Genomic DNA, 27,534 nt, shown 5'->3' with positions numbered 1-27,534 from the left:
ACCTGCTGAAATTTATCTCTGACTCACTCACTCAGTCAACAAATATTCACCACTGGGCACCTACTCAAATTTTCTGAACCAACCTGAACGCTGGGCCCCGGTGTCCTCACCTGATAGTGGAGTAATGAGTGTGAGGTCACCAATGGGTGGGCTGGGGGAAGAACCTTCCAGAGGTCATGAGACTTAAGGGACAGTGGTCTAGGGCAGTGGTCAGCAAACTCATTAGTCAACAGAGCCAAATATCAACAGTACAACGACTGAAATTTCTTTTGAGAGCCAAATTTTTTAAACTTAAACTATATAGGTAAGTACATTGTTATTAACTTAATTAGGGTACTCCTAAGGCTTAGGAAGAGCCACACTCAAGGGGCCAAAGAGCCGCATGTGGCTCTAGAGCCGCAGTTTGCCGACCACGGGTCTAGGGGAGTGAGTCCCTTGCCAGGGCCACGCAGTGGGAAGGCTGGAGCTGGGACCTGAACTCAGGACTGTCATGTCTGCAAAGCCCATGTTTTTCACTTTATGTCTTATCCCCATTTCGCCTCTGGGAGCAAGACCCATTCAGGAAGGAAATCCGTGGAGGGTCTGGGTGAAGGAGCCCAGGGGTGGGGTGAGGCTGTCCATGGTGGGGCTCACTTGTCCCCCCACTTCACAGCGGGACAGTGTTGGTGGCATTTGATTCCATGTCCTGGGCTGGGCCCGGGGGCTGGCCCACCGGAGGATCACGGAGGGTCCTTGGTGTTAAACCAGAACACACAGCAGGTCAGCCGAGGGGATAAAGGCGATGAGGAAAGGGTCCCAGGTCTGTCCGGGAATTCACCTGTACTCAGCCCAGCACTCACTCCCCCAGCTCCATGAAGACCCAGGTCAGCCATGGCCTCTCTGCCCAGCCTCCACAGCGGCCCCTCCCCCCACCCCATCCCCCACCCCTGTTGGTTTTCATCCTTGCTCCTGTGGCCTTTGGGACCTAGATCTTATTTATCCTGCTCACTGCTCTCCGAGGGCAGAGCCTTTGTCTCATTCACGCTTTCGTCAGTGACAGGTGAATAAGTGAACGAACGCTTTCCAGGATCCTGGTGCTGAGTCAGGCCCGGCCTGGCCTGTGGGTGCAGCCTGGCAGGGAGGCGGGCAGCCTGGGGAGCTGGCCATGGGCTGGGGGCGGCGAGAGGGTGTAAGAGGAGAAGGGGGAGGGAGGAGATCCCTTTCCCTGTGGCCGGGCTGGGGGGAGAAGCAGAGGGCGTGTGAGCAGGGACCCCAGGCAGGAAGGGCGTGTGCAGGTGGCAGGGATTGGCCGGTGCACGAGCAGGCCCACGCCAGGGCCTCCAAGCCCATTTCGTGCCCGTTGTTTGCTTCCCCCACCCAGCAGCCATTTTTCCCGCTTCGTGTTCTACAACTTTCCTCTCTTCCTGACAGATTTCTCTACTAAATTTGACTTCGTTGGGCAAATTACATTAAGATGGATGTTGCAGGTACCCTTTATGGTTTATTTATCGTGATACTGTTTGTATCTCACGCTTATAAATAACTTATGTTATAGCTTTTGTTTGTGGAAATGTAACTTACATATTTTATTATGCTTTCTGTAAACCTCAGAAAGAATCCTGTCAGGGAAGCGCTCGTATCAGCAATCCAAACTATGGGACGTAAAAATCGACACTAACATTATTTTTTAATATGCCAAGGAGGCAGGTTACTCTTGCTGTAGTTTGAAAGGTTTGCTGTCATCGTAAACTTGCACCTCAATAAAACATTAAAAAGTCTCAAGAATGATTTTATAAAGTTCACGGAGGAGGAGGAGTAGGTGGCAGAATCCATAGACACAACACACCAGGGGCCCGGGTATTGGGCTGGCCTTTTTTTTGGGGGGGGGGGGCAGCCACATTGGGGGGTCCCAAAGGGTTCCAGATGCATCTCCCCTGCCCAACTGTCCCCAAAGCCTGACTGTGAGAACCTAGTTTAAGGGATTAAGGTGGAAAAGAATTTTGGAGTCAGGCTGACCTTTGAATCCTGGCTTGTCCACTTTTTAGTTATGTGGCCTCAGGTCAAATTTTCAGACTCAGTTTTCTGATCTCTAAAATGGGGATATTTACTTGACCTTCTTATTGGGAAGCATCCTATATAATAAAAGGCCAGTGACCATAACAGTGTAATGACCAGAACAACCAATCAACCAGTCACTATGAGGTGCATTGACCACCTCTCGGTCCCTCCCCCAATCCCACAGGCTCTGATCACTGGATGGCCAATGGGGAACCACGGGAAACCAGGGTGGGTGTAGGCGGTGGGGCGGGGCGGGACTGGGGACTGGTGAATGGACAGAAGATGGCCCTGATCGCAGGCTAGGCCTAGGTACCCTAGCCACGCACGATTTCGTGCACGGGGCCTCTAGTTAAATTTAAATGAGACAGCAATTTGCAAAGCTAGGGAGGTGTGCACACTGAATGATTGTGTTTCTAATGATTTAATGTTCGACCTGAAACTTCCACTTTCTCCCTTTCCCCTCCTCCCCAGAGGAGCTGAGTTCTCTCAAATGCTGCCTCCACCTCCCCCAAACTGCTGGGCTGGCCCCACGTACATACGGTTTCCCCAGCTTCTCTCACCAAACCGATCCTGTTCTTTGTTCTCATGCTCGGCTCTCCTGGTAGTTCACCCCTCACTGACCTCAGCTGATGGCCCATGCCAGGCCAGTTTTGCCCAGAAAGGGACTCCAGTACCACAGCGCAAAGGCACTCTGAGGTGGGAGGTGCACTCAGAGAGTCGGGGGAGCTCAGGGCCAAGCCGAGAGGGCTTTCTGGGCTGCCCAGGCCATCATGCAGTACGGGGGGGGGGGGGGGGGGGGGCTTGTGCTCCCCCCTCTCCAATCCTAGAGAAAAGCCTGATTAGAAAGAACAGAATGGAAACATCCAGAATACAGCTTTCTGGAGGGTTAGGTTATGAAGTTAGTGTACAAGGAGAATATGAGCGAAGCCAGAACACCTTCAAACTGTTTCTTGCTTGAGCATCAGCTGAAGCAGTTGGCTTGGCGTAGGGCCCCAGGACACACACTTGCGCATCAGAACATCAGAAGGATGAGGTGACCCGCAGAGGCCTGCGCCTCACTTGGGGCCATCTGCTTGTTACCTGCCCTCCCCCCACCCCGCCCCCTCCCCTAGGAACCACCCACCCTGTTTATTTTTCTGTTGTTGAATGTTAGCTGCGCCTCTGATTGGATTAGAGCTGTAATAGATCCACCCAGCGCTCTTTTGGGGAGGAGGCTGCACACGTTTGAGTGCTGGCTTTACCCGTGGGACACGGTGTCCCTACAGAGAACTCCCACTTGGGCTCCAGGTTCCCCCAGGAGCCCACTGCCCTCGCCCAGGCAGACTCTGGCAGGTTGGGGGGCGGCGCCCAGTTCCCCACTAGGTTCCCATTGGTGGGGGTGAGTGCACAGCGTGGGTTCCTGAGATGTCCCAGCTTCCCCACTCCCCTTTCTCCCCTTAGGAAGGGTGCAGACAGAACTGATCTCTCCAAGGGAAACCAGGACTCCAACAGGTTTCAAGGGAGAAACTTGCAGCTCCGGCCAGAGAAGAGTGGTGGCAGGAAGTGTAGAAAGGCTCCATGCCCACCCCGCGCTGTTCCCCCCCGCCCCCCCTCGCATGGGGGTGAGCTGATCTAGTGACTTTAGTGAGTAGACACAGCAAAGGCGACAGGCGCCCCCGAGCCTGGTGACGAGGGGTGACTTGCAGGGTGCGCTCTCTGGCTCCTCCTGCCTGCTCTGCTGGAGCTGCCTCTGTGAGCGGCCCCTGAGGAGGTCCATTTGGCGAGGCGCTGAGGCTCTCAATCCCCCAGCCCCCGAGGAACTGACTCCTGCTAACCACCACCACTGAGCACAGGAGCAGACCCTTCCCCTAGAGCCTCTGGCCACCAACCATGCGTGCACCTGCGTCAGACCCTGGAGTGGCGGACCAGCTACGACCAGGCGCTACGACCGGCTGGAATCCTGCCTGTCAGCCATACACCACCTCTGAGTCCTGGTTTCCTCCCCTCAGAAGTGGGAACACTGCTGCCCTCCTCCCGGGCTGCTATGAGGACGAAGGGAGATACGGCAGGTCACGGCCTTCAATGCTCAGTGAACGTTTGCGGAGTCCGTGCGGAGCCTGTGCCTGCTGCCTGCACTGGGCTCCGTAAGCAGCTGCGAGTGGGCCCTGCTGGAGTCCAGTGGCCAGGCCTGACGGGTCCCCGAGAGCGGCTCCCCAAGGCCAGGGCTGAGCCTTCCCTGGCTGGTGTGAAACCACAGGTGACATTTGGTGCAGCAGAGAAAAGCAAGGGCACTTTATTTTGTGAGAATTTACCTGCAAAGGATACTGTGCTTTTCGACACGACTTTTGTAAAGAAACCAGTGCCGGACTGGGACAGGCCTTCTGTGAAGCATTTCTGTGGGGTGAGTGTGAGATAACCACCCCCGAGAGACAGAACTTCTCGAGTCACCCTTCTGCAAACAGCAGATGTTTTATAAAGTTCAGCATTTGCCTCCTCCAGGAAAACTGCATTGCTCACTAATAAAATACAGTGTAAGGCCGACACCACTGAATAGGCGAAGGGGCCCTGTCTATAACACACTTCTCCCGATTCCGGGGTTCACACATGGAAGACAGACATTTAGAGCTAAACTTGGGTGACTTTGCTTTTATGTGACAAGCCTGTTATAAAATTCCCATCGAGAACAGTTTCCAGCAACACTGGTCTGAGAAATGAGATTATAACGGGAGCCTGTGGACGTTCTTCACGGGAAGCCAACCTTTCACGTCTCATCAGAAGCAAAGGGCACAATATTTATGACGAGCCTGAGCCCGAGGACAGAGCAGTGAGACCCGAAAACCATCTGACAGCGGCACCCCACATTAATAGCCGGGCTACCTCCCTCGTAAACTGCAAAGGTTCCTCCTGTCCCGGGAGTGGGTCGGTTGTGATCCCCACAGTCATGTGTTTCTGTGGAGGGATGGAAGCCAACTATTCCTCATCGCCTGGAAATCTGAACTCTGGTACCTAGAACCAATGCCCAAGAAGGCAGTGCTGCTTCGAATATACATTTTAATTAGACACCCCCAGCTTCTTAAAGATTAAATGGGGGCGGAGGCCGGGCGCTGGCACCACCCGGGAGTTCCGGCTGGGGCGGCCAGGCTCCTCCTGCAGAAATATCTCTGCAGGCAGTAATTGCACAGCTTAATTCTTCTAGACTGAACCACTTCAGATTTATGCCAGTGAAAAGCAAACGTTGTTTGTAAGTCATTTAATTGTGTTACTGTCTCTCAACTTTATCAGATGCTGCTGAGGTGGAGAGGCTGTGCAGTGCCGGGGCTGCCTCGGAGAGCTCCCACTGCTGCTGCTTCCAGACCCATAACAAATGGCTAACATCACAGGATCGGGTGGGATTTGTCTCAAGTGGGATCCATGGTGAAGGCTGCATCTCCAACAAATCCTCTGCCTTGATTGCAGAACCATTAACTAGTACACACTGAGGCGCAAACCTGGTTTATTATGGTCTTTGGTTAAATATCGTTTCTACACCCTTTCAGAGCATTATAAGAACAAAGATAACAATCTTTTATAGAAAGACGGAAACACTTTTGCTTTTTCAGAGCAAAGAATGAATTTACATTGTGCACTATATAAATTCTTATAATCAGGCCAGACTTATAAAAACGTAGGGCTTTTGTTGTTGCTTGCTTTGAAAAATAGATCTCCCTGGGCTAGCCAGCATCGCTGTCGGGGCCCAGTCCACAGTCTCTGGTGCAGGCTCTCGGCACGTGTCAGCTCATCATGTCCAGGCTGCACGGCTCCGCGCTGTTGTCGCTGCGCAGCGCCTCGGCCACGTCTCTTCTGAACACGGACAGGTTCTGGGTGAACCTGTGGGAAGAGGAGACAGGCCCCGCGGCGGCAGGGCTGGGCTGTAGAACATCGGGTGATGACGCCTCGGGGGAGTCAGGACCCTGGAGAGGGCCCAAGGTCCGGCCTTCCTCCCACTCTCCCCACCACACCTTTCCCTCCCAGAAAGCAAGGGTCACACCCAAACACTGACCACTCTGAGGGGTGAATTTCCTGGCTATACTATTTAAAAATTGTTTTTAAAAAAGTTGAATTACACATCGATGTTATCAAGCACATAAAGCAAATGCTGCAGCTGTTGTGCCAAGCACTGGGTTGAGTTTATATATAAATTCATTCAATCATCACAAGTCTTCCCAAAGGCAGGTATTAGTATCCTCATTTTACAGATGAGAAAACAGAACTTAGTGCTTCTAAAAAGGGGTCACACGCCACACACACACACACCCCACACACATACACACACCCCCCCCCCACACACATACCACACACATACACACACACACCACACACACACACACCACACACACACATACACACACACACACCACACACACACACACCACACACACACACACCCCACACACATACACACACACACACACACACACACCACACATACACACACACACCACACACACACACACACACACACACACACCACACACACACACACACACCACACATACACACACACACCACACACACACACACACACATACACACACACACCACACATACACACACACCACACACACACACACACATACACACACACACACACACACCACACATACACACACACACCACACACACACACACACATACACACACACACCACACACATACACACACACACAAGATTAAAACAAAAGGGGTCCCTGGGTTGCTGTGTTCAAATCGGGACTCTACCACTTCTTAGCTGGGTGACCTCAGATGACTACATGGTGGCCACTATGAGTAGCTACCCCACGGGAACGTGGAAGTGAGAATTTATTGAGCCCACTGAGACTGCCTGAGCGAGCTCAGCAGAGTGCCTGGCGTGGGAAACTGCCAGTCCTGCCGGCGAGTGCACCGGAAGCGGAAGTGAGGGGAGCGGTCTGACACCATCTCACACGAGCTCATGAGGTGGCGCTCAAATTCCCCAGCCCCAGGGGAAGCAGGCCCCACACACCCCCAGGCACCGAGGGCTCCCCACTCAGTAACTCTCTTCTGCTGGCTTCGCGGGTGGCCCTTTCTGCCTGCCAGGGCATCTTGGCCTGGAACAAAGGAAGGTGCCCACCGAGCCCATCCATTGAACTGGCCTTTCCCACTGCCATGCAGCCTACAGAGGTCGGGGGAACGTGGAAGTTGGAGTCGGCCTGACCTCAGAGCAGTGCCCAGGCTGGTGGCTCCCGGACATACTGTGGCTACTTGGATGGCTGATTTGCATTTCAAATGGGGAAGCCTTTGAAAGACCCCACTTTAACAACAGGATGCCACAGGCAGTTGTTTTCCTGAAAACATTTTCTTCCTCCATCACTCCTCATTGTCTATCTTCTCCACGAGAAGCTCAATTGGTTCACCACTGGTACCCCAGTGCCTGGTACATAGCAGCTTCTCAATAAAAGTGTGTGCACCGAAGGAAGGAATGGACGGACGAATCCAGGCACAGCTGATTCCTCGTATTTAGATCTCCCTGGCCACTTACCTGTCTCTGTTCTTGACGGACAGGTTCTGCTCCACCCCTTCCATCAGGTTCCGGAAGCACTGGGCCAGGGCCTCCTGCTTGGGGAGAGGCTGGCTTCTGATCAGGCCCGCCCTCAGCTCACTGAAACGCTGCCGGAGACAGACAGGCGTCAGGGCCCTGACTCGGACCTGGGCCTGGGCGAGTCCCGGAGACAGAGATGGCTGGCCGGCTCCATCTGCTCGGGTCCTAACTCAGAGGAGCAGTGGTCCAGGCCCACGCAGAACTTGGAGCCTTTAGAGGGAACTAGAGCAGCAGAGGCAGTCCTAGGGACAAACAGCCTCTCCTTCCTCATAAAAACCTCTCGCTGTAACTGTTCCACTGCCACCGAGCAATCTAGGCTGATGGAGTCCTGGCTTCCTCGGGGGCTGAGCGCACGGAGGTCTCCCTGATGCTGCTCTCCACTGACCGCAGCAAGGCTGACAGGGAGGGGAGCGCTGGACTAGAAGGGCCACTGGAGGCAAGGCCCAGCTCCCAAACCTCCTGCTTTAGTGAATCGCTCCTCACACAACTCCAGGCCTCCAGCCGATCCCCGGCCCTCTGGGTTAGGATGGGCCTGCTCTGTGGGTGGCGCCAGAGACGCTTGCCTAGTTCCTGGAGAACTTTCTGGCAGGAGGAAGCTCTGCCATGCCCGCTCACAGAGCAGCAGAGCCCTTCCCCTTGGCAGGCTCTGGGGGCTTTGCACACACCGGCGCCCACCCGTGCCGAACCCAGCTCCTAATCACTGCGGCAGCCTAATTTCAGCACAAAGGCAACGCTTTGACAGTCGTGTGTTTCTGCTTGCCAGCCCAAACAGCGTGATATTTAATTTCCATCATACATTAAAACAGCTCACATCAAAAACACACATAATTAATATGGAGTCAGACTAATACTTAAATACCATATATCAGAGGCATTAGACTTAAAGCGCACTGTCTTCCTGAACAAGATTGGGAATGCACAAAACTACTTATTCTTCCCTTTTATAATGATGCAGCGACTCACACCAAATAGAAAATTATTAGTTTTTCATCCCAAACCATGAAATATTGCCTCCATCAGGAAAGTATAATATTGTGATGTCATAAGCGTTTTCTAAACACTGAATTTGCCCTCATTCCCTCTCAATCATTTTAAAAGAACTGCTCTCCTTTATAGAGCTCGGATTTAAATCACAGTAACACCGCGGGAAGATGAATGGCAGCGCGACTGAATGTGGCGAAAATTGGATACTTCAGCACAGGTGAGTGATGAGACAGCTCTTCTCTTTTTGATATATTTTCTTCTTCTATTAGTTTCCTTCCAAGGCCGGGATTTCAGTTTGAATTTTAATGTGTGCGGCTGCCTCTAACCTCACGGTCTTTTCCCCGGTACTATCTTATTGTATAGACAATTCATTCTCCCGGCAGTAACGCACTGTTCCCACTGACTGCTGGGAGCCGTGGCTTCCGGAGGCAGCTCAGAGCTGGAGAGGCGGCCAGAGCGGCGGGGACACCAGGACGGGAGGCGCCTGCTCCGGGTGGAGGGGGCTGGCCCGCGTGGTGCTGAGGGGCTGCTGCTACCACCTGGGGCAGTAGGGATCCCAGATTTAAAAGGAGGCCAAGGAAGGAGCAAAAAGTGTTATTTCTCAGAATTCGCTTGGAACAGGGGGAGGAGATGAGGTGAGCTTGAAGCGCTGCTGAGCAAACCACGCCCAGTGCGTGGGAGCGCGGGGGTCCAGAAGAGCTGGTCTTGAGGCCCTTGCCTCACTGAAGACCTGAGGCTGTTGGGGAAGACCTTCTGGGGGAACATGGCTTGGCCCCTGGGCACTCAAGGCTCCTGCTCCGGCTCAGTGGCTCCCCGTCCTTCACTGTCACTGCTTGGCCCGGCGAGCAGCTCCTCCCGCCCAGTGACCGCCTGCTCCGACGGCCCCCCTGCAACACTCACCTTCCCATGGAGCAGGATGAGCCCCAGGAGAGGCCTGGAGACTGACCACTGGTTCCGGCAGTCTTCAAAGACAATGGTGTTCATGAGGACAGACATCATCTGGAAGAGAGAGGCACATGACAACACTGGTGCCTCGGCCCAGAGGCCCTCCAACCCCAGGTCTCTCATGGATTGTTCCTGCCTCTCAACCCTGATGCGCTTTCCCTCGATGCCAGGCCTCCAGGAGAAAGCCCAGCGCACCTCCCTTTCTGTCTCTCGTTTCACCAAAGAGGTCAAGTGATGGAGGGAAACAGCTCAGAGAGAGGGAGGGATGGGACGCCCTCCACGTAACCTTGGAGCGGCCCGTTTCCTGCTGGCTTGGGCTACTAAAGGCTCCCACTTGTTCTTTTGTAAAAAACACTGACTGACTTTTTAGAAAGAGAGGAAGGAAGAGGGAGAGCAAGAGAGAAACACTGATGTGAGAGGGAAACATCGATTGGCTGCCTCCTGCGCAGCCCCTACTGGGGACTGAGTCCACAACATGGGCATGTGCCCGAACAGGAATCGAACCAGCAAACTTTCAGTGCGTGGGACACCCAACCCATGAGCCACACTGGCCAGGGCCCCACTTGCTCTTCATTCACGAATTCATTCACTCACACACTTCACTCCTACATGTACATCCTCATCCGTCCTCTTGAATTCAAAGTCTGCAAGACACCTATGGGAGGAAAGAACCTCTGTCCTTGAGGAGCTAGCTAGAAGCTTCCTGGAGCGACCATCCAGGTGGCAGAGGAGGAAACAGGGCTGGGGGGGGGGGGGGCGCATTGTGGGGGGGAGGCGGAGTGGGGGAGGGGAGGGAGGGAGGAGGATGCTCTGGGTCTCGGAGAAGTCAGGGAAGACTCCACAGAGAAGGTAATGTTTATGAACTTCATAAAAATGTGTTCTAAGCAGAGAAACAGCAAAGAAGAAGGCTGGGAATGCAGGAGGTCGGGAGGCGGTTCTGCAACGGTAAGGAACCCAGGGTGGCAGGAGGAGCAAGACGGGTGCCAGGCAGGAAGACATGCTGAAGAATCTGGACTTGGTCCTGATGGCACCGGGAGGCAGTCATGGGTTTGCAGCAAAAGAGAGACGTGCTCGGGTGTGTCTGGGAGCGTGCAGAAAGTGAACTGTGCCTGTGACATTGAAGGAGGGAGGGGCTGCTGCAAAGCCCGGCAAATGGTGGTGAGGCAGCTCTGGTCGTTCCCGTGGAGCTGCTGACATGACTTCTGCCTCTTGGACTCTCCACCTCCCACCTCCAGCCCCTGTTTCCACAGCTCAAGGGCAGGGGGAATGGCAGGGGTGTGGCAAAGGCTGACTGCGCTCTGGTGACACTGGTTTCATCCTCTGGCATTTCTGCAATCCAATTTACCCCGTAATCTCACGCAAGTGGCTGAGCCTCTCTCTCCGCGTCTGATTCATTAGCCATAAAGAGAAAAATCATAATCCAGCACAAAGAAGCTCCGAGAATCAAATGAGAGGGTGGATACAGAGGTGCTGCGAAGAGAAGATAGTGCTACAAACATTTAAGGTCTATAATCACAACAGTAATGGGCTTCTCTGTAGCTCCAAACATCCACCACTGCATCCATCATCACCATCGTCGCACCAAGGCTGGCTGCACAGGAGGCCTGCCAATGCAGACTGCCTGTGTGCCCAGCCTCCCCGGGGAGAGGCGAGGCTTCGGCCTGGTGCTGAGCATCATGTGCAGGTCACGTGTTCCTATGTATAACCTAACAAGCCGCCCAAAGTCATAGAGCCACAAATTAAATTGACAAGCAAAACTAACAGATCCACGGAGACAGTCTAAAATATTATGGGCTTCACAATGTGAAGGCAGAATGGATATTTTAATGGAAAAGATTAAAGTTAGAGGTACCAAACTCCTCCAGTAACTGACAAAGCATCCTGGAGTGATGTGCCAATTACTTTCTACGGTTCTCCCGTGGATTCATTTGTCTGAATGCATGTATTTATGTCTGTAATAAGTAAGGGGATGTTTGAATAAAACACTTTTCTAAAAATAAAGTTAGCTAAAATGGATGATTTTTTTTTTTTACCCTTCCGGAAAAATGAAAATTAGTGAGCAAATCTGCTCAGATGGTACTGACGTGGCAGCTCGTTGCCAGAGTTCTTTTTCCTGAAAATCGTGGAGGGTGCGGGGAAGAGCTCAACCCTGCGGCCAGCTCCTTTGGAGAAGGGCCCGGCATGGAGGAGCACTGGGTGGGATGCGTACCATAGAGTCCTGCCCCGGGACGGGATGTGAGAGCTGGGAGCCTCTCTGTGGCTGCAAGGTGAGCAAGTGAAGACGGCAAGGAGAGCGCTCTCTGAACGGACCAGCCCACGGGTCACAGAGCACCGTCGGATGTGCCCAGTTTCTTTACTCCGACTGTGGTGGTCCTCCCTGGCGTGGCCCATGGAATCTCCTGGCTTAAGGAAGTGCCCCATTTCGTTATTGATTATGTACAGATAACTCAGATTGTTGTCTCCTCACAATCATCTAACTTCACTGAGAGTTACAGTGAAAAAAATTACCTACTATAGTAAATAGTTCAAAAAGTATCCCTACATGTCAACCAGATGCATGGCAGACTCGCTCACAGCCTGGTGTGAACAAATCAATTGTCATCTAATTTTTTTAAATTATGGGGGGAAAAAGTATCCGTATTTGGTCTGGCACATGTGTTAGTATGGATTTTTTAAAAAATATATTTTATTGATTTTTTACAGAGAGGAGGGAAGAGGGATAGAAAGTTAGAAACATTGATGAGAGAGAAACATCGATCAGCTGCCTCTTGCACACTCCCTACTGGGGATGTGCCCGCAACCAAGGTACATGCACTTGACTGGAATCGAACCTGGGACCCTTCAGTCCACAAGCCGATGTTCTTTCCACTGAGCCAAACCGGTCAGGGCTTAGTATGGATTTTGAATGACGGTGCTTCTGGTCTGAAAACTTGTAATCTTCTAAACAAAGCTACTCTACAAATACCTGTCCTGGAAAAACAAAACGAAGCAAGTTATGTTACCCGTGTCTCTGTTCACGCCTAGAGCCCGCTGCTTCCCCCTAAAATGTGGGGGCCACTCTCCCTGCACCGGTACTAACTCAGTGCTTCCTGCTCCACCTCCTGCTGACAGAGTCCGCGGAGATGTGGTGTCTGCTGGGTGCTGGGAGCATGAGGGAGTGTCCTCTGTACCCCCAGTGCCCAGCATGGCATCTGATGCACATCAGAGCTGTAGGAAAATAGCTCCTGAGTGAAGAGTGAATACATGAAAATGAGTAAGTGAACGAATGGGAAAGAATGAGTGACATATCAAGTATAAAGAGCTAAAGATGAAGAGCCTGCTGATCAGGATAGAAAAATGGGCCAGGCAAGGGTAACCTGTCTTGTCCAAGGTGGTGGAAGGCGGCTTTGCTTTAGACCAGTGATCTTCAGCCTTTTTCATCTCATGGCACACACATAACTGACAAAAAATAGGTATAATTTTGATTCATTCACACGGGACACCTATTGTTGTGTTGGTTGTTGCCATTGCTTTATTTGACCATCTAAGGGAAAAGAGGTCAGTGTCCCATTGCAGGTTTTAAACATTCTTGCATCAAAGAAAGGACAAACCTAAGAAAAGGTGAGACCAAAGAGAAAGTGTCCATGTGCCCAAATCTAGGTGGGGTGGGAGGAGGGGGACAAAGCAAGGATGACCAGGGCTGTGTCCAAGAGGGTATGCTTGCAGAGTGGGGTCCCTTAATTGTTAGGCGGGGGTCTTCATGGGAAGAGGGGTAACACACAAAATGACCTGCCCCTCTGGCCAAGCTAGATGGGCTTCGGTTTTGATGTAATGAGTAGCTGAGGCTTTGAGGAACAACCAATACTAAATGCAACAAACACTCAAGAGCTGCTCTGAGTCTCAGGGATCCTTTGGCAGAGGACCGGGCGTGCAGAAGGCCAGGGAGAGGGGAGGGTCCAGGTCTGGGAGAACCTGAGTGCTGCCGAGGGAGGAGAAGCTTCCAGGGTTTCTGTGCTTGGAAATAGGGGAGATGCTGTCACTCCCACGTGCTGGGGCTGAGGCCCCGGGCGCAGCCGATATTGAAATGTGATCCTTCTCAGATTAGATACCAGTCATCTTTAGGGAAAAGGAATCAATTGTTCTCTTTGTCTGCTGCCTACTGATGTGGTGTTAGTGGAATGCTATAGAGAATGAAAGTAATAGACAAATAAGCATATATTTCCCTGCCTGCATTAACTAAGCCTCACCATCCAAGTTACATTAAATCTTTTAATATCTGTGCACATTAAGTACACTTGTAAATTCTTGTATGTCTTTGTAGCCTCATAATAGAAGCAAGTATTTAACACTTTAAATGAAAAAAAAATCAAATGAAACACAAGAGGAGGTGAGCCTCTTTTTTAAAGAAATAAAATTGCAATCAATTATGGGTGACCCCCTCTCCCCTGCAAACTCATTTGGGAGCCCTGACTACTTGGCCTTTGCACAGTGTGAGCTTTGCTTAAAAAAAAAAAAAAAAAAGGAAAAGGCTTCTTACCAGTAAAGTTACAGCAGGACTGGTTCCCTCAGTAGCTCTGGTCATGTTACACTGCATGTCACATCTAAACTGACAGCACCCTCCGCCTCCACCCCCTCTTACGGCAAGTTAAGGGATGTCTTTTCTCCAAGTGATAAATGACCTAGAATATTTCAAAACTCTTCCATCTATTGTAAAATCTAAGGAAATACACAACCTAGTTCTGCTGTTGTTTCAATTTCCTCCATTACCAACATTACCCCTAGTTCTCAAAACATTCATTTGAATCATCATTTATTGGGGAAAGAATTACCTGCCAGTCTCCTAGCTTATAAGAAAGAAGATAAAGTTGGAACGCAACTTCAGGATTAATTAATTGAGAGGACTGCATGCAATGTGTCTATTCTGAATGTTACAGCACACATCACAATGAAAACAGTTTTATTTTCCATGGTTGAAATAAATTATCATAAATAATTCATTCCGATGGCAGAGATGTACTGGAGAGCAAGAGCAACGAAATTGACTACACTACACTGTGAGCCTCATTCTTGAATCTTCATTATCCATTGGAAACTTTTTACGAGAAGTAAATCATATTTCAAGTGGCTGCAGATCTCATAAAGCAGCTTGCTGCATTAAAATACAACCAGAGAACCCGGGGCCCTGCAAGGCTGCAGGGTTTGCCACTCAGCTCCAGCTGGGCAACTCTTTCTTCCTCTTCTCTTGCTAACATCAAACAGAACACTTTTCAATTTGAAGTGAAAATTAAGCATCACTTGTCAAAACATCATCTCAATTTCCTCTGGGTAGGGATGGTGGGGAAATGTAAGGAGAGGAGCAGCTTTCAACTCAAGTCATTTTCCGCTCATTTTTATTCAAGTGAAACTTATTTCTATTTCATGGTCCTGCGTGAATGACTGGCCTATACTAGCCCCTGGGGGTCCCTGAATTAGCCAAGAGGTGTGCGAGCTCAAGGGGGACTAACGAAGGCACAGGTGCTCTGGTTCTGTCTAAAAGGATCAGTCTATCTTCAGAGGATCTTTAACTTGAATCTTAACAAACGCCTAGAGCAGTGGTTCTCAACCTTGGCTGCACATTAGAATCACCTGGGAATCTTTTTAAAATCCTGATTTCTGGGCCCCGTCCTCCGGAAATTCTGTTTCTTTGTTACTAATGTTGTGGCCCCACCCCATAACAAAGAAACAGAATTTCCGGAGGAGGAGGCCCAGAAATCAGGATTTTAAAAAGGTTCCCAGGTGATTCCCAGGTGCAGCCAAGGTTGAGAACCACTGGCCTAGAGCATCACCGGGGAAGGAGGATCTATTCCAAATAGGAAATAAAAGGAGAAGAGGCAGGAGGCAGGGCTTGGCATGAGTGAGGAGCAATTAGCTCCTGTATCGGAAGCTTTTGAGAGACCTTCTGAGTGGAAAGAAGTAGAGCTGAGGGGGAGGAGAGGCTGGGCTGAGTCCAGGTTATAAAAGGCCTTTCAGGTTAAATGCAGAAATGAGTTTGGGCCAGTGCATAAATGGGAGCCTTCAAAGGATTTTTGAATATTGATGAGGCTTTTGATTTGGAGCAATAGAGGACAGGGAACTGGAGAGTGGTGGTGGGTGGGGGGGCTGGGGGGGGGGGCGGCGGTGGAGGCAGAGAGCACCGTGGCTCCCATGGCAGAAGTCCAGTGGAGAAGTGATGGGGGCCTCGGCAGCAGACAGAGAAATGGTCACGGTTCTTGACTGCACACCCCATTTCCTTCCCACTCAATGAAGTTTCCTCAAGAAACATGACCTGATACCGAAGCTGCACATGAATCCTGAGCTTTAAGAACACGGCCTTGAGGTCCAGGCTGCCTAGGGATGGACAAGGGGCTGGGCTAGGCTGCCGATGAGTTCGGGGATAAGGAGCAGTGACAGGAACCCCAAGCAGAGGACGTACGAATGCATGACAGAGACGACAGCCTCATGTTGATATGAAATGTTCAATGATCAAGTAAACTCTAACCGAGGCCACTCGAGCCCAGGGAAGGGAGGGGAAGCGGCATGCTACTTTACTGAGCAGCCATCACAACACGGCCAATGAACATCATATTTCACAACAGAACACCAGGCATAATGGCACGAGGGCATCTCCCGCAGTCATCAGAGCGGAGTGCGATGAATATTGTATCTCATAATAAATATATTATCCCTGCAGTAGGAGGTTCAGGGCTTCATGGCCTCTCATCTATCACGTTCCCCCTGATTCGTGAAGGGATTTGGTTAGATGGACATAAAACCCTTCATAACCAACGGGAGGATTATTTCACTCATCATGTTCAGAATGATTGGGTGTGGGGAGAAAAGTATTTTTGTGGAAAATTCATGGGCCCTCAGAAGCATTTTCCATTGAAGATGAGTCTAGAGTTCACATTTAACCCGCAGAGGACGGCATGCTGCCTTTTAGGTTTGAGGGTTTTTATTTATAGTTGTCTAAATGGCATAGCAAGTCCTGGCCAAGAGGCTCGGAAGGTGACTCAATGATATTACTGGGATTTGGAAGCTCTCCTGCCTTAATAATTACATAGGGATCCTAAGAAATGATAGTGACTAAGAGTGCTGGGAACTGGGCCTCATTCCTTGATGCATTCAGACATTGACTGACCACCTGGGGATGTACAGATTTGCAAGTCACAGCCCTCCAAGAGCCCACAGTCAAGTAGAGGAGGAAATACAGAGCCTTTAAACAACAATAACACAGTAGAGCAAGGGCCCCAAATATATGCCGGCACAGGAGGCTTTGAGAGACCGGAGGAGGCTGGCTGTGCCTGGGGTGGGGCAGGCAGGGACACTGAACTTGTAGAGAGTAAGCAAAGGTTGGCAGTCAGGTGGGAAGAAGGGCAGTGGGGGCAAAGGTTTGGAGAAGTGTTTGGGGGACCAGAGGCAGTTCTGGGGGGCTGGGGAGGGAGTATGGGGAGAGCTGGTGGCTGATGAGGTAGATGAGGGCCAGGTCTTGTGAAGGGCCTTGTCATGTGCTAGAACATGGGCTGTCCTGCAGGAAACGGGGTACCATTCACATTGAGGGAATCTCCTTGGCAGTGATGTGGAGGTGATCTGCCAGTCTAACCATTCTCCAGAGGGCTGGAGACTTTCGAAGCCCGACTCAGCTGACTTCTTCCAAGAAGAGGCACCTTTTGGCTGTTCTGGGGCTGCGAAACCAAAGCCAGGTTGCCTGCTGGGCTCCTGTGCCCTGTCAGGATATAGCTGGGTGCCTGCCCTGCTGGCTCTGTTGCCAGTACCCTGGGAAATGGCACTGCCATTACTTCCCTTGGCCACAGCACATAACTTAATAGTGTCCCCTGTCAGGAATGGTTCTCTTTGTGAGGAAGCTTTTTATTGATGTTCAACCTTCATTTTCCCTTTCTTAATATTATCCCATTATGCCAATATCCATTGTGCCATGCTAAGTAATTCCCTTTCCTCCTTGGCATTTACATCTTCCAAGTATTTATAGACTTATCAAATGCCCCATTTAGTTGTCACTTAGGCAGGCTATACATATTTAGCTTCTTTAATCTGGCCCCATAAGCTAGCCCTTCCATTCTCCTAAATCACTTGAGTTACTCTCCTCCAGGTCCTGTCAATTTGCTTCCAGCCTCTGTATTACAGGGGCTTGGGGAGAAGATGGGCTGGGAGGGAGGCCTCGCTCTCTCTGTGGGATGAGAGGACAGTATCTGCATAGGGTGGGGCTTCTCCCTTAAAGTGCAGACTGCCTAAAAGCAGGCCAGGCCCGTGGAGCGAGGAATCCTGCACCCATTTCAAATCAACATTCCATTCTTAGCTCTTATTATGTGCTAGCTGCACACATGCAACGCATGCACTGAGCTCCTGCTATGTGTGAGACACTGGTACAGAACTGGACAAAATGTGGTCCCTGTGGGCTTACAGTATATGAGAGCCTAGGATTTATACATCTCTCATTGCCCACCCATCCAGTTGTTTCCTTCTCACCTTAATGGTCTCCAAGAAATGATCCCTGAATGCACTGAACTCTGAGTAACACTTGAGTTCCCCGAGTGGACCTCGTCTGTCCCATTTATACAGCTGCTGCAGAAGTACGGCACTAACGCAGCTCCTGCTTAGGTTTTCGTTCTGGCGAGACTCTTCGGCACTAAGACACTTCTCTTCAGAAGCTGCACTTTCCTTCGCTGTCCCCCCTGGCTGCTTATTTCATGTTCTTTGCTCATATGACCTCAACTAAGTTTGCACATGAATGTTGTTCTCCATGGCATCAGTGTTCCAGTTATGGAGTAGGCTGAGTGGAGAGCTTGAAGGCAGTGAGTCTTGGCTCTAGTTTTGGGGAGTCCGGGCTTCAGGCTACAGGACGGAGTAGGTCAGCTACCTGATCCTGGGGACCAGTTTAAGTAAGGTATAGAATTCGCCAGGCTGAGGTGCTGGTATCCTCAAAGAGGTGAAGTAACTATTTCAAGGACACAGATACAAAGCACTTAACTGGTATTCCAAGCCAGGTATGTTGGCTACAAAACCTGTCTGCTCTGATTGTTATAAAGTAGAAAGTGCTTGCATGGCTAGCTTCAAACCCATGAAACAGGAGGTCATGGTTCGATTCACAGCCAGGGCACATGTCTGGGTAGTGGGCTCGATTCCCCAGTAGGGGGTGTGCAGGAGGCAGCTGATCGATGATTCTCTCTCATCGTTGATTTTTCTATCTCTCTCTCCCTTCTTCTCTCTGAAATCAATTAAAACACACTAAAAAACACATTAAAAAAAGTTAAAAAATAAAGCAAATAGTCCTCAACAAAGATGGAGAATTTGCAATAAAACAACTTTGAAAGGAGGACAGAATTCCCTCAGTCTGAAAACTCTGCATCTGTATTTTTCTAAGCATGACAAGGGAGACAGAAGGAACATTTAAGATCTCTTTTGGTTGCAAATCATACAAAGCAGGATGAACTCACAGAAGGTCAAGGATTAGGAAACCTTCTTCTTCACACAGGGATCAGACTGCCATCTAATGAAGTCTTCCCTTCCATACTATATAAGCTCACACCTGCCCAAAGGCTACTAGTGTTGGTTAAACTTTCCCAGAGTTAAGACAGAAATGGATATAAAGCCTCGGTTCACGGCTCCAGCCACTAATATACTTGGGGAATATTTCACGTAGGTTACCCTTCAAGTATGTGAAAACAAGCAATAATTGTAAAATGAATAAATTATGCCATCATTAAACCAATCCTCACTTTATAGTGTTCCATTCTTTCAAGCAATTCAAAGAGCTTCTCGGACCACTCATTCCCAATGCACTCAGAGAAAGAAGGCAGGAGGAACCCTGCCATTTACCTGCTGCCGCTCTTGGACAGGGATGAATGGATAAGAAATGCCAGGAAGGAAGGAAAGCGAAGGCCCTGGGAAGCCTGGTGTGGTGAAAACTGTATGACCCAGAGATAAGAAACCCTGCCTTCTATTCTAGACACTGATATTTACTGGCTGTGCGACTGGGGGCGAGTTATTTTGCCTCTCTGAACCTCTGCATACTTTTCCCATACAGGTACTGAGATTAGATTTGTTCATGTACCTATACTCCCAAGTTAAAAAATATCCATATTGGCCCTACCTACTTATTAGGATAGAGACATCAGGCATGCAGACATTGTAAACATGCAAAGCATCATGGAGTTGATTTTCATTCATGCCACTGCAAGGGGATGCCTGAGTAGGCAGGAAGAATAAGTGCAAAAAAGTCAGTTTTGGGCCAAGAATCAAATCCACACCATGCCCCGACCCAGGCCAGCGAGTGTTTGTGACCTTGACAATGTCTGTCACAGAAAGAACTCGGAGGAGGGCAGGATCCATGGACGGGACTATTACCGTTAGGAAGACCCGAGTAATCTGGCTGTGATTTCAAAACCAAATCATTTTGTGCGATGAAGTCTTGGGATGGGATTTCCTGGGAAGGGCACTGCTCACATTTATAAATACGAACAGCAGAGATAGGAACAGAGAGGCACAAGAAGTGACTGCTGCCTGCACGCTTTTGCAGACAAATCTGACATATTTATTGAATGCCCTCTTGGCCGGGTGAGTCTACTCATTAGTTCATTTTGTCCTCACAACTTCCTTAAGTCAAGACTCTTGGCTGTGAGGACAGCAACTGCCACAGACAAAACTCAGGCCTACAGGGTTGACTTGAGGACCTCTGGACCAGCAGAGTAGCCGGAACTCTGAAAGGCTTCGAACCAGGGAGGGGAAGCTGGCAGGATCTGTCTGCCTCTGGAGCTGCCTGGTTTCCCATCGAGATTCTCAGCAGGTCTGCCTTTCTCTCTCGCCACAGATCGGCTACTTCTCTGAGCATGTGGCAAGGAAGCGGCAGCCCATGGCTCTTGATTTTTCAAGTCTTCAATTCAGGTGAAGATTAGAGGCTGACCAACACTTTATTTTTTTTTTATGACCAACACTTTAAATGCCAACTTCTAAATCTAGGGAAGACTAATTGAGGCAGTTTGGGACAAGGGTTTACCTCTTGTCCACTTAGTTCCCCCAAAAAGAGGTCCTCAGATTAATCAAGAACATATGAATGAATGAATATTGTGTCTCCCACTGCCCACCCTCCATCCCCACCAATCCGGTTTCTAGTCCATTTAAACGTAGCATCACAGCATGGTTAAGAGCACAGGCGCTGCTGCTTATTAGCTGCATGACACTGGTGAGTTACCTGACTTCTTAGAGCTGCAATTACCATAGTTTGACTATAAAATGGACATAAATATCTGCCTCACAGTGGGACTTAAATAGAAATATGTACGCATGTGTGTGTGTGTAAAGCACTTGGCACACAGGCCTGGCATCTGATAATTATCAGTACTTCTTTTTCATCACCATCTTTCTCCATCATAATTCTGTTTGAGTCTCAGGTCGCCCTTCCAATAGTGACCTCTTAGGTCCTGGAAACCCTGCAGAAAACAAGCCTTCTGTTACAGGATGGAGGAAGAGTCTAGATCTTCCAGGAAGTGTGCAGGCCCTGCCACTCTGCAGGGGTAAGGTAAGGAAATACTCTTAACCCAGTGTGTTCTGGTTAACTTAGTCTCTGTGACACCCACGCAAGTTTAGGATCCTTCTGGTGAGCCCTGGACCAGCCTGGGTGTGACTCCAAGATGATCTCAGGTAGCCCCTCCCCTCCATCCCCACCTATTACAGAAACGCTGCTTAGAGCAGAAAGACTGCACTGGTGTTAAAACTTGCGGTGCAAATAAAATCCCAGGTAAGTTCTGACTGTGAAGTATGGATGAATGCTGCTATCTGTGCTGTCAACATAAAAAGGCAGTATCATCCGAGGTGCTTTCATTTTCTGAGAATTCTTTAAAAACAAAAACCACTGAGAGTCAGCAGACAAAACTGTCCCTTTAGACCAGCCGTGGACAAACTACGGCCCGGGGGCCGGATCCGGCCCGTTTGAAATGAATAAAACTATTGAAAAAAAAGACTGTACCCTTTTATGTAATGATGTTTACTTTGAATTTATTAGTTCATACAAACTCTCCATCCATGCTTTTGTTCCGGCCCTCCGGTCCACTTTAAGAACCCATTGTGGCCCTCGAGTCAAAAAGTTTGCCCACCCCTGCTTTAGAACATAAATTATTAAATATTTCCCCAGAGCTGGGGTCAGTATTTAATCTATGGATTAGCAATTTTCCTTGCAGAAGCTTTAAAAAAGGTAACATTTAGTGAACTCTTTTTTTTTTTTAAATCCTTAATTTACAGTAATAGCCAATTATGCCAACCACCATTAATGAAAAGGCTAAAAACCATCTAGCATTCTGGGTGAGAGTGTGGTAAAGCATGCCTAATTACTCCTGGGCCAAGCCTATGTTCAACTCTGCTTTTTCCTTATGAAATGTCCATCTGCTTTACATGAGTGTGCAGGAAAAGGTATGGCCATTGTTCACTTTTTACAACTCCTTTGATATTCTGAGAGCATTTGCCACAGACTAATAGCAAAACTGACTGTGCTAAACTGTAGATAAAAGAATGATGACAGATTGCAGTCCCTTTAATTCATACAGAAAAACACTTGGAGCCCCTGGGAATGCCACAGCCAGCCACTGGCACCCAGTGACTTCATGCAAAGTCACAAACTACATCCTATTTTTTAGATTAAACACAAAGGTTAATGGACATGTGATCTATTTATTTCAAATTCTCCTTTTATCAAGAGTGAGCTCTTTTTTTTCGCTCCTTGGAAAACATTATAATTTCCCTGTTCTATAAATATACAAATATAATTGTAAAATGACATCATTCTGTTTTCATTTAATTACTCCTGAAATGCTTTCTATTTAATATTCATTACGCAAAAGCTAATTTAAAAGAGAAAGAGATGCGACTTATTCAAAAAGATGTACTGTCATTCACAGCAATAGTTATCTAATATACAGAAGTTAATAAAGCAGATTAATCTACAAGTCCCTTTAAGCCATTCTTGAGTTTTGAACAACTGCCTCTTTGACCTTTCACCTTCACGCTGTGCACCAGTAGCAGGTGCCAGCTGTACAGAAATTATGGCTGCGCATTTGAAGGCAAAATCTTTTCTTACTTTGCTTCTGACCAGCAGCTGACCCTGTAGGAGTGATTGTTTCTGGTGCCGGCCTAAAGGCTACATAAACCAGTAGCAGATAAACAAAAGGCTACATATACCAGCTGCCTTGCCTAAGGGTACCATCCTAGGCTGACACCTCCACTCCTTCCCCAGCGTTCCAAATCGCTCCTTGTTTGTTTCCATACATGCATTTCATCCTGGTTATTTTGTGCAAGGGGTGGGCAGGGGTGGGCATAGGAGAAAATCCCCTAAACAACAACAAAAAACCATCCCTTCCCTCGAACTTGACTTCTGAGTATTCCATGTCAAACTGTGCCATTATGATGCTAATCTAGGTCTGATTTAGCAACTTTAATAAGAGGCTAAACCCTCTTGTAATTAGATAATAAAATTTTATTATGTATTTTAATATTAAAAGTCTTAAAATCAAACTCTTCAAATTATACACTGGTATAGAACTAAGGTACTTAAATATCATAGCCCCAGAAAATGGGTACCCGAAAAAGCACATTGTGGCTAATTTTTCATTCTCAGAAATGTAAACATGGAATTCCTATGTGGTGGCAGCGAAAGCTCCAACACTCTTAATTATGTGCAGGGAAGAATGAATCTATTCAAGGATGAAGCACACTGTACCATTTCCAGCAACAGCATGAGATGGCTCTGACAGTTATTTCTTGGATACAAATTACACAAGTATAAAAACAATCCCCATAATGATTAAATGCAGTTATGTACATAGGAGAATACCAGTGCAAATGGTAACATATTTAAATGGTTTCCCTTCATTAAAAAAATTATATATGATATTAAACCATCAATCACTGCTGAGGCACAGGAGTTTAAATGTATTGTCACTGGCTGAAATGAATGGCTTGGAGACTGAATTCTGGCTCACTCAATATGGTGTCTTTGCTGTTGCTTAGTCACCCAACTCTCTGCTGGTTTGGGCTACATCTGGTAGATTCCATCCCTTTCAATTAATAAGGCGAGTTACGCTATCAATGGATTACATCTTTAAAATGTGCTTGGAGGAAGAAAAACACACGTCCTAGTAACACACACACATAAAAACCCTCTCTATTCTGTTAATCATTTGGAACTATATTTGAAGTATTTCTTTCTTCACCCATGTTTAGAATGAAATTTTCTTGTGGCATTTCAGCAGGGTTATTATATAGTATATTCTATACTGATCTTACCTTAGCATTTCCATTTAGCTTAGTATGTAGTAAGTAGCCTACGACCACACCAGATTTGATACCTAAAGTCACTGCCTGCAGATTGACCTTCTGATATCGAATGTGGTGGTTTGTTTTGCAGACAGTCATTGACTATCACAAGGTGCCAGGCTCTGCTAGGCGCGGGGACAAGTATTAAGATAGTGATGATCTTTGGGGAAAACAAAGTGTCCTGTAAAGATAGGGTGTTATGGTTATAACACTAATTTGATGATTTATTAATCAAGAATGGCTTTCTGTTTTAACTGGATTTTCTGTTTTAAAATATCATGTTTTGGTTACAGTTGAAATAGTCATTCAACAAATAATTCTGTAATATAAAGAAAATCAAAGTGGCAAAGATAGAGTTCAAAACAGGATTTGGACTAAAATCCCCCTTCTAGCCCTAGCCGGTTTGGCTCAGCGGATGGAGCGACGGCCTGTGGACTGAAGGGTCCCAGGTTCGATTCCGGTCAAGGGCATGTACCTTGGTTGCAGGCACATCCCCAGTGGGGAGTGTGCGGGAGGCAGCTGATCGATGTTTCTCTCTCATCGATATTTCTAACTCTCTATCCCTGTCCCTTCCTCTCTGTAAAAAACCAATAAAGTATATTTAAAAAAAAAATCTCCCTTCTACAGATAGACAAAAAATTTATAATATCACGGATAAGATGCCATTTAAATGAAAAGTTTTTAAAATCATAAACTTTAGTTTTCTAAACTGATCTGTAGTGGGGTGGTCACAGGTTAATCATTCCTAAGACTTTTATTCCCTTTTGGACTTCCATTACCTGGCTGTTACCTAGATACTTCTGTCCAGCCCTGGTTCTTTCTGATATTCTCAATAATTAGATTATACACACACACACACACACACACATACACACACACTCTCTCTGTTTCTCTCTCTCCCAAACTGAAGTTTATTTTTGCCTCAAACAAATTTGGTTATTTTGAAAATAAGATTTCTGAGAGGTGTTCACTGAGTTTCATTGCCTGTTTATTGCATCCCTTCTGTATACAAAATAACTGCATCCTTTTAAAACAACTGATCAAAAAAGTGTGCTTCAAAATTATCAAAACATCAGAGAGAAATAAAAATACCATTGTAGCAGTGCCACACGAAATGGTGTGAGAAGTACAAGGGTCCCTGCATTGGGAAGTCTCAGTTTTGAAATCCTCTAGGAGTATATAACAGAGATGGAAAACTGGTAATCAGGCATATAGTACTGACCTGCAGAGGTCATTGATTTTTAGGGAGAGTAGAAGAGAGAGGGAAAAACAGAGAGGAACATCAATGTGAGAGAAACACATCGACTGGTTGCCTCCTGCATGAGCCCTGACCAGGGGGCGCAGGCTGGGGAGGAATCTGCAACCAAGGTACGTGCCCTTGACTGGAATCAAATATGAGACCCTTTGGTCCGCAGATCGATGTTCTATCCACTGAGCCAAACTGGCTAGGGCTAGTGGCCTATGTTTTAAAATCTGGATTTCTGGCTTCTCTTTGCGGGGAAATCTCAATATATCTGGCAACATTGAGTCTTACCTTCTTACGGGAAAGCAATTCGCTGGAGCTGTGGATGCCGCCCCCTTTAGACAGGGATGTGTACTCAACTCAGGTGTCCCCAGGCCACCTCAGCCAAGGTTTCTGCTTGGCTCTAAGGCACCTGAGATTGTCCAATGGAAAGGAGAGGCAGAGGGAGGCTCGGAGGAACCCAGGTGTGAGTTTCAGACTTGGTAATGTGAGAGGACCTAGCTAATGGTACTCAGTGGTAGAAGCTTCCTTTAGAAAAGAGAAGTTGTCTATAACCAGAAAAGAGATGGAAAATGGTATCCTCTACTGATGAATCAGTGATAAAAATCAGGACGTAGCCTATGGATGTGCTGGATATAGGGGCTGGATGCAAAAAACACTTGTTCCCCTGAATTCATTTCACAGCTGCCATACTGATTCCATCCTTGAAAAATCAGGTTAGAGCAGGGGTGGGCAAACTTTTTGACTCGAGGGCCACAATGGGTTCTTAAACTGGACCGGAGGGCCGGAACAAAAGCATGGATGGAGTGTTTGTGTGAATATAAATTCAAAGTAAACATCATTACATATAAGGGTACGGTCTTTTATTTCAATAGTTTTATTCATTTCAAAAGGGCCGGATCCGGCCCCGCAGGCCATAGTTTGCCCACGGCTGGGTTAGAGTGAACCTCAGGAGCTACCTCAAAGGCATTAAAGGACCGTCACAAAGGAACATCATGAGATGGCTGTACTACCAGACTCTGATCTCCTCCAGGAGACATGCTTACTAAATGTTACACCCCAAGGTGTGGCTACAGAATCAGTGATGGGGTGTGGGTGTAACAGAGGGGAAACTGCTGGCCCTGCCTCGGTGGCGGGAGCACGGGCTCTCTGTGCCAGCTGGCAGAGCGACCCTCCTCTCCCTTGCCCGCTGCCTCTGTGGGTCACTGCCCATCTGTTTCGTCCCGGCTGCAGCACAAAGTTGAGGTGTAGGATGACTGCTCTGAATCACTCTACCTTAAGGATGGCCCCGGTGGGACCTACTGGAAGCTCAACTTGCCTCATTGCAAGTGCCTAAGGCACACATACTACTTCCGATTTGTCACCCGCCAACTATCACTTTATGGTTAAGCACGAGAACTCTGGAGTTGAACAGAGTGAGGCTAAAGTTTTAGTTTTCCCACTTATTGCCTATGTGGCCTTGGGAAAGGTACCTAATCTCTTCGTGCCTCAGTTTCTTTATCTGTAAAATGGAGATCATGTCACAGAGATACTATGATGACAAAATCAGATTAAATGGGTAAGAGCTTAAGCTAGTGCCTGCACACAGTGAGCACTTACATTTTGCCAATATATATATTTTTTAATATATTTTATTGATTTTTTACAGAGAGGAAGGGAGAGAGATAGTTAGAAACATCGATGAGAGAGAAACATCGATCAGCTGCCTCCTGCACATCTACTGGGATATGCTCGCAACTCAGGTACATGCCCCTGACCGGAATCGAACCCGGGACCTTTCAGTCCGCAGGCCGACACTCTATCCACTGAGCCAAACCGGTTTCGGCCATTTTGCCAATATTATTTCTTCCTAGAAATAAACACATAGCATACACAGAGGCTGCTCACAGCAGCATTTGCAAAACAACTGTGTCATGACAGGGAGGTCCTATTTTCCACTTTTGCTGATAATGACCTCTCCCTTGCTTCCTTTAAACCTTTCAAACCACGCTATCCCAATTGTCTTGTGAATGGCCTTTCAGTGTGTGTTTCTGATATCAATCTACTGCCATATTTTTTTATAATAAAGTTGCAAATCAACCAGACTGAGCTAATGGGTCATGTGGAGGGCACAGTTTCTATTTAGGGTTCACTAGAATGTCTTTAATAACATTAGAAAATCTGGCTAATTATTTTTTAAGAGGCTAAGAGACATGAATATATTTCATCTGCTTAAGTGTTTCCCACTGTGCGAGTCTTGCTAAGGTTCTCTAGGCCAAAATCTCAACATCAGTTAAATATGCGGCTGCACTTTCCCCTACTTACTGTTATGGAATGGAATCTTAAGTATGAAAGATGTCTTGTATAGTATGTCAAAATGTTGAGCAATATCGTTTCAATCTAAACACAGAAATGAAAAAAGAGCAGATGATTTCCCTTTTGCTGTAATTCACTT

At 48.0% G+C, this 27,534-nt stretch overlaps 1 protein-coding gene across 1 annotated transcript in view; it reads right to left on the bottom strand.

The window, feature by feature from the left end:
• Positions 1-5,051: 5,051 nt before the first annotated feature.
• The window catches only part of RANBP17 (RAN binding protein 17), a 221,477-nt gene continuing 198,994 nt past the window's right edge, over positions 5,052-27,534 (bottom strand). The window contains exons 26-28 of the mRNA XM_081091860.1: positions 9,497-9,595; positions 7,553-7,680; positions 5,052-5,883 (exon numbers count right to left, since the gene is read on the bottom strand). Of these exons, the coding sequence (XP_080947986.1) occupies positions 5,787-5,883; positions 7,553-7,680; positions 9,497-9,595 (324 nt within the window). The 3' untranslated portion in view covers positions 5,052-5,786. The remainder of the gene's footprint in view (positions 5,884-7,552; positions 7,681-9,496; positions 9,596-27,534) is intronic.

This window comes from Myotis nattereri, assembly GCF_964212035.1.
Source record: "Myotis nattereri genome assembly, chromosome: 5".
In the NCBI taxonomy this organism is placed as follows: domain Eukaryota; kingdom Metazoa; phylum Chordata; class Mammalia; order Chiroptera; family Vespertilionidae; genus Myotis; species Myotis nattereri.
Note: the sequence above shows the minus strand (reverse complement) of the source record. Positions and strands in the feature narration are given on the sequence as shown.